General features: G+C 34.7%; 1 protein-coding gene across 7 annotated transcripts in view; it reads left to right on the top strand.

Moving 5' to 3' along the window:
• The window catches only part of Ascc3 (activating signal cointegrator 1 complex subunit 3), a 379245-nt gene that overhangs the window by 214410 nt on the left and 156559 nt on the right, over positions 1-8276 (top strand). For all 7 annotated transcript variants that reach the window (XM_029558579.1, XM_029558580.1, XM_008822937.3 and 4 more), the window contains 4 exons: positions 406-504; positions 1538-1706; positions 4810-5030; positions 7463-7548. In XM_029558579.1, coding sequence (XP_029414439.1) covers positions 406-504; positions 1538-1706; positions 4810-5030; positions 7463-7548 — 575 coding nt within the window. The remainder of the gene's footprint in view (positions 1-405; positions 505-1537; positions 1707-4809; positions 5031-7462; positions 7549-8276) is intronic.

The following is an 8276-nucleotide window of genomic DNA, read 5'->3' as shown; positions in this document are numbered from 1 at the left end:
TTTTTTTGTCTTTTTAAGACAAGGGTCTCCTGACCTGGAACTCACTGTATAGACCAGGCTGACCTTGAACTCACAGAGATCCACCTGCCTCTGCCTCCCGAGTGCTGGAATTGAAAGCCTGTGCCACCACACGTGGCCCTAGAATATACTCTCATTTTTAAGAAAATGTGGTATATCAATATGTCAACTAATGGAATTTTCCAATATCTAATGAACTGTAAATTTGAACGTTGAGCAACATTTCAGTGAATTAACTCCAGAGGCTGTTCCACATTTGCTGTATTAAGTAAACTTATAAACTACGTATCTGGAAAGTTGTTGAAGAAAGCAATAGATGTGGAGCATATAAACATCACTGTCTCTCGATTATGGGCATTTAATAGTATTATGATACTGCTATTCTAGGTTCATGGAACAGTGGGAGAACCGTGGTGGATTTGGGTAGAAGATCCTACAAATGATCATATTTATCATTCTGAGTATTTTCTAACTCTTAAAAAACAGGTAAATACGTGTTTTTGTGGTTATTCCCTTACTTTACTACTGTGAAAAGAAAATATAAGCTATCAGTTTCTGGTTTACTTTATTTCTTGATGCCTCTCCAGTAAGGTTTTATTTATTATTGTTTGTGCTTCTGTTTGCTTTTAAAGGAACACAGTGACTGTTAAGATGTTGATAATTCAATGTGATGATAGTTGGAAACGTTTATTTATGGTCTTGGTCACATTTTAAGCCATGGTGTCCAGGGCTGTGGAATACTCAAAATAGGTGAAATAAATAATCATTTTAGGTATGGTATGCATTGAATTACATACTGAAATTCTCTATAAATTACCAATAAAAAAAAAGAGTAGTTTCTTATCCAGGTGTGGTGGTGCGCTTCTTGGGAGGCCAGTCCCTATGAAACTGAGGCCATCCTGGTCTACATAGCAAATTCTAGGTTAGCTGGGGCTACAAGGAGACCTTGTCTCAAAAAAGAAAGCAAACAAAAAAGAGAGATGTAGTTTCTTTCTTTCATTGGTGTTTCACTTGGAATTTTAGTTGTTATCAAAGAGAAAACCAAGCTTAAGGCTGAAAGTACTGTGTGGGCGTGAGTAGGCTTTCATGGCAGTATTTTGTTTTCAATACTGTTTATTGTACGTGTTTATGATAGTCCACTTAAAGTACTGCCAAGACTTATACAAAAGCACTGAGTAAATAATGATATGTAATTAGAATTGGAAAAGCCATCAAGTTAAGTAATTGAATAATATTTAGATAATTGTGATAAATGAATCAAAGTGGCATCCTGTTAGTGCATGGTGATATGTATATGTAAATAGTACTAAATGAGTATAAACATTACCTTCTGTTATATCAAGTACTCTTAAAGGGAATCAGCCACAAGTTTATGAAGTACCTGAATATCTCATTTGCTTAGACTCCAAGATTCTTATTTGGTATAGTTTGTATAGCTACTGCCTTCTTAACAGTAGGCTACTATGACCTTTACGATAGGAGAATACTCAGATTTATTTTAGATTTTATTTCATTCTAGGTCATTAGTAAAGAAGCTCAACTACTGGTATTTACAATCCCAATTTTTGAGCCTTTGCCTTCCCAATACTACATTCGAGCAGTGTCCGATAGATGGTTAGGAGCTGAAGCTGTTTGTATCATCAACTTTCAACATCTGATTCTACCAGAGAGACATCCTCCCCATACAGGTAACACATTGACTACTCATTTGAGTCATCACTTCCCCAAATACTATCTTAATTAATGTTTAAAAGTAACTGTGCTTCAAAGTTATTTTATTCTGAATAAACCTATTTCATAATTAGTATTTTTCCTCTTATTAAAAGCATATCTACGAGGTTTTGACATTTTAAGCCTTAACTTTGAATTTTCTCCTCCCTCCTTGATTTTCAGTGCTACAGAGAAATGAAGTGATTATAACCTGACCTCGATAGCACGAAGACAGCTTTTAGCTAATCTAGAGTCAAATATTGGGCAAAAATAAGCTTTTTGACTTTCAAATACTTTTTTTTGAGAAGAATATTAACCATTTGTTGCTTTTTAAAATTATACTATGCAAATGTATGCTGAATTTTTAAAATCCAATATTATTTAAACTTTAAATGCATGTCCTCTTCCATGTAAAACATCTTAACAATAGCACCACAGGTTGGTGTTTTAGCAGATAGCTCCCTGGATAATGGGGAAATATAAGATCTGTCTGATATTTAAGGGTTTATATTAATATGTATAACCATCTCTCTAAATTATATTAATTCTCTAATTCCTTAGACTTCCAGTCCATATTATGAAAAACAACTATGTCTACTTTCTTCAAAGGTTTTCTCAGACAGATTTTGTTCTTTTTAGTCATTTTCTGTATTAAAATATTCACCAAGTTTCTCCCTAGAATTAGTATAAATTCTCTTTCGTTTCCATTAGTTGTCGGAATGGCTTACTCAACTATTCTGAAGGGCCAGTGTACAACAAATGAAAATTAATTTGTTCCTAATAAACATTACAATACCAACATTTGTAAGCAGTGTTTAGTTTTGTTTATATGCTAAGGTAGATTTAGTTTTGTTTCTTTTTTGTAAATATTTTACTGAACTTTTGTGTATTTCGTACAGAACATCTTGATCATCTTTATCCACCCTTCCCAATTAGTGCCTTCCCATAGCCCTCCCCACCCTGGAATTTATGCATTCTGTCATTGTAATAAGGCCTCTTGAGTCAAGTTAGTGTCTCCACATGTCACTAAGTGCAAATTTTATCCACTGAGGTCTAGTCAGGCCATCTAGAGTCCCTCCCGTTAAGAAGATCAGCTCTTCCTCACCCAGCAATAATCAGCTGCCAATAGTTCTTAGACTGCCCATTTCCACAGTTCTGTGCTGGGGTTTTTGTCTACTTGAGTTTGCATGGGTCTTGTGTATGCTGACAACATTGCTGTACGTTCTAATGAGCAATGTACAATTCTATTTCCATATGATCATGTACCTCTTCCCTGGCCCTTACGGTCTTTCCAATCCCCTCTTCCACAATGGTCCCTGAACCCTGGGTGGGTGATGTTTAATATAGGAGTCCTATTCAAGGACCCACACTCTGCAGAGTCTTAATCTCTATGTTTTGGCCATTTGTAGGCTTTTGTGTTCTTGATGAGAGTTGAGAGATGCATTAGTGTTCTCTCTACCCCTTGTTCTACTACGTTCCATGAGCTTTAGGTGTAGAGGTTGTATTGAAGATGTGCCACTTAGGCTTGGGCAGTTCATAGACAGTCTCTGTGTATGATCAGCTGTGGAGCTCTGTAATACTCTCCATCTGTTGCAAAAGAAAATTCTTTGAAGGTTGGTGACTAGAATACTTGTCTGTAAGTATTAAGATTCATATTTTGCAAATAGTAAGAAATTACATTTGTCTAGGGATGTGACAGCACTGGGGTTTTCTATGACTTCTCCAGCCATGTATATTTGGCTATGTGACAGTACTACACATGAGTTTCCTCCCATTGACTGGGCTTTAAGTCCAATTAGGTAGCTGTTGATTACCCCCAAGATAAAAAGTGCTACAGCTGCCCCACTATAGTTTGCTATTCTGGTCATTGATGTGGTTATTAGGCCTTAAACCCTGGGTTGGACCATTGATTAATGTTCTCCCTTAGTGGCTTGTGTAGTCCTCTCCAAAGCTGCTTCAAATCCTGTGTCCAAAGTATGACTTGTCTTCAATGATAGAGTCTTAAATCCAAGTTCTGGGAGGCAATGAAGGACTGTGGCAATAGGCTGTGTAATTTGGGGAGTCTCTTGGACTACCCTGTGCAACAACTCAAAAGGAGGTTTCTTTTGTCTGGCACTGTTTCTCTTTATGTAACCTTCAGCTAAACACATGGACTCATGTAAAGATATTGTCCACGTAATTTGTCAGTAGGTTTTTGAACTAATATGATTCCCTCTGGAATTAGCTATTTTACACTATCTATCATTTCTCTCTCCTATCTCTCTCCCTGTCTAACCTTCCCTCCATACTCTCCCCACTTAAAATATCCCCATTAACTCCATTTCTCCCTTGATAACACTTATCTCCTATGGTCCTCTATCTCTTGAGCTCATTCTTCCCCTTTATTCCCATAGTTCCTTGTATAACCCTCCCATGCATACTTTCATGAACTTCTTACTCAAATTACTTTGGAATTAGTAGAGAAAGATCTAGTTGGTTCATGGTAACCTAGCCCAGAAGAGTATTCAAAATGTCAATATGATGATGTGAAGAACAGATAAAAAGACATGCTACTGGTGTATAAAACTTTACAATAAGAATTTTCACTTTCAGCTGGGTATGGTGGCACATGCTTTTAATTCTAGCACTTGGGAGGCAGAGGTAGGCAGATGTCTGTGAGTTCACGGCTAGCCTGGTCTATGTACAAAGTTAGATCCCATCCCAAAAAGCCAAAAAATAAAGTAAAATGAAAAATAAATTACAGGGGTTAGAGAGATGTCTCAGTGATTAAGAGCACTGGCTGCTTTTGCAGAGGATGTGAATCCCAGCACCTACATCATGGCTAACAGCCCTCAGTAACCCCAGTTCAGAGTATCTGATGCCGTCTTCTGGACTCCACAGGCATTGTATGACGTGAGTGTACTTATATACATGCAGGCAAACACTCACACTCACATAAAATAAAAATAAATCAAAAAGTATCTAACTTTAAAAAGAATTTCTCCACCTAAAGAAGTGAGGATTTAATTCTTTGAAATGCAGTATTCGGTACGGGCATGGCTTTTTTGGTTATTTTATAGCAGTACCTGTTGGATCTTTCAGAATTACTGGATCTTCAGCCTTTACCAATCACAGCTCTGGGGTGCAAAGCATATGAAGCCCTGTATAACTTCAGCCACTTCAACCCAGTGCAGACACAGATATTCCACACATTGTACCACACAGACTGTAATGTCCTGCTTGGAGCACCCACTGGATCAGGAAAAACTGTTGCAGCAGAACTTGCCATTTTCAGAGTCTTCAACATGTATCCCAGTTCAAAGGTTGGTTGAAAGAATCATATATTTACAGTCAATCAGAAAAAAACAATTCTTAGCCAGGAATGGTGGCACGGGCCTTTAATGCCATCACTAGGTGGCAGAGCCAGACATCTCTGTGAAATCGAGGCCAACCTGATCTCTAACAAGTTATAGGCCAGCTGGGGCTACAGGGAGACATAAAGATTTTTTTTAATACTTTTAATACTTTTTTAATACTTTTAATACATGTATTTATTATTTTTCATTTTATTTTCTGTGTATGTATGTATTGCCTGGATGTAGGTAAGTGCACCTGTGTCGTGCAGTGTCCGCTGAGGACAGAAGAGGCTGTTGGATCCCCTGGAACTGGAGTTACGGACAGTTGTTAGCTGCCATGTGGTTGCTGGGATTGGAACCCAGGTCTTCTGCAAGAACAGCTAGTGTTCATAACCGCTCAGCCATCTCTCCGGCTCCCAAGACATAAAGATTTTTAAAAACATTCTTATTTTCAAAAGTAGCAAGTTTTAAATATCCTGACAAGAGTCAGTGATAATTTTCACTCCCAGTGAATTTCCAAAAGGGCCAGATCAGTGTTAGAATAATTTGCCTTAAAAAAATTATCTCAAACTTTGGAACCCTCTAGTTTAATTTCTCATTTATATGATGATGCTCACATGTCTCTCCCTCATTTTACATAGATCTCATTGGTAATTTCATGATGATATACCCACATTCATAAGATACATAGTAATCTATAATTAAATCCTTTTGGCTATGAAGTAAATATTAATACTTTAAGAATAGTTTGATTATATACTGTAAATATAGAGATAACTTTTATTCTCATTTTTAAAAATACTATGATATTGCTAATATGAAATCATTTTTCAAGTCAGGTATTGATTTTAACCTTTCTTAAAACATGTTTTTAGAAATCTTCCCTATTTGTTTTTAGTAAAACTGTATATTTTAGGTATACAGTGCTGTTTTAATGTACATATACATTATGAAATTATTGCAGTCAAGATAATTAACATACCAATCACTTCAGATAATCGTTTTGTAGTAAAAACATTTAGTATCAACACTTAGAAAATTTCAAGTACTTAGTTCAGCATCTTCAATTATAATCTGTTTTAATTAGAGCTGTAGAACTTATTTATTCTATATATGTGAAACTTCATATCCTATGAATAGTCCCCCCCCCATTCTCCTCCTAACATTATTCTACTGAACTTTCATAAATTTAACATCTGAAACCAGAAAAATACAAAAGAAAGCAGGGACAGGCTCCATGACACTGATCTTGTCAGTGATGGGTTTGTTGTTTCCCTGACAATAGTTTTTGTTGTTTCTAACTGTGGTTTTCTTTAAAGTATATGAGTACTTCACATTGAAAATTTTAGAGCATTAAAACTAGAATTACAGTTTTTCTCATCATTTGTGATTTCAGATATATTTAAACCTTTGGAGGGATTTCTAATTAGTACCTTTTCTCTCCTGGATTACTGTTTTTCCTACTTTTCAATCTGTTAGGTGGTTATTGATTCCAAAACAAGACATTAGCACAATAGAACAGTTCATCTCATTTAAAAGATGTCGGAAATAATAATTTGGGACATATAATTTGTATTATGCTTAGATTATTAGGATTGTATATTTTTTTAAAAAAGCAAAATGACTAAAATGTATATCTAGCCTCTTTCATAAAATCTACACTGAAATTTAAACAGTTCATTTAGTTTTCTCTAAAAGTCAAAATTAATAATTAATTACTTTAAAATTAATATCCTTTCTTCAAGGATATATATAGCTCAGGTAAATCCTAAACATAATATAGAAAACCTTATTTTGCCTTAGAACCACAATTTTCTGAATGTAGTGTATTGTCTCATAATTTTTGTTTATTCACATTGTATTAAAATATCATTTCATCGAAAAATGCCTCTGATGGTTTTTTTTATATTTTTTTATTTATTATTTTTATTTTATGTATATGAGAGCATTGCCTGAGTACATATAAGTACACCCATGTTGTACAATGGAGGTCAATGGTTTGACCATGGAGGTCGAAAGAGGGCATCAGATCCCCTGGAACTGGAGTTATAGACCGTTGTTAGCTGGCATGTGGGTGCTGGGAACTGAACCTGGGTCCTCTCTAAGATCAGCCAGTACTCTTAACTGATGTGCCACCTTTGCAGCTCTGCCTCTGGTACTTTAAAAAAGTATTTTAAATCAATCTATATCAGTTTGTTTTATGATAGAATGTTTATGATGTATTATATAGTTTTATGTTGTATAAATGTAGTTTAAGTTAGTGACCCATTAATTTAAAAATGTATTGTTCATTACCAAAGGGAATTTTAAAACCGCATTGTTCTATGTTGATAAATTTTATCTTTTCCCTTATTTGAAAATACTGTTTCATGTCTTTATGTTTATATTCTTCTTTTTAGGCAGTATATATTGCACCCTTAAAGGCCCTCGTACGTGAAAGAATGGATGATTGGAAAGTTAGAATAGAAGAAAAACTTGGTAAAAAGTAAGTTCTTTTATTGAAAAGATAGGCTTTGAATGGTGTAAGGGACCAGCAAATGGCAAAGTTAAATAAACCTGATATGATTTCAGTAATTTTCATAATCCTATTTTTAAAACTTTATTACCATTACTAGGATATCAATATTTCCGTTGTTTGAAGACTGAAAATGAAATTATTTAGTTACTTAATATGAATACTTTCATTTGGTAAGATAGCTTTTTCAGAATATTTTTATTCCAAAGAAATAAAAATTAAATAACTTCTATCCTTTGTCTTTCACATGATGCAGAGTAACTTCCAGATACTACTTTAAAGGCATTTGTTATGTAATTTTTTCATGAAAAAAAAAATAGTTCTTTAAAGAACATTATTTGTTTTATAAATTAATACTGCAATACCTTATAAGACTATTCATTGCAGTATTGTGTGATACAGATAACCCAGATGGCTGATAGAACATCTGTAAGTAAATATAGTACAGAACACAAAATTGTGCATATCTCTATACAGAATGACCCTATATACTGAATGAGCCATCTCTGGTGCATTGGCCTATTTCATCTCTGAAAATAAAATGAGTATGTGGAAGCTGCAGGCTGGGAACCTGGTATGTTAGGACTAGAGTGTTACAGAGAAAATTCACTGTAAATTCTCTGAGCCCTGTGACTCAGTGTAATATATATAAAATGTAAACTATATATAATATAAAAAAATTAGTGTAATATATGAAA

This window comes from Nannospalax galili, unplaced genomic scaffold (genome assembly GCF_000622305.1).
Source record: "Nannospalax galili isolate Female #2095 unplaced genomic scaffold, S.galili_v1.0 scaffold448, whole genome shotgun sequence".
Classification (NCBI taxonomy): Eukaryota; Metazoa; Chordata; class Mammalia; order Rodentia; family Spalacidae; genus Nannospalax; species Nannospalax galili.
The sequence above is the reverse complement of the archived record's forward strand: the minus strand, read 5'-3'. Positions and strand labels throughout refer to the sequence as shown.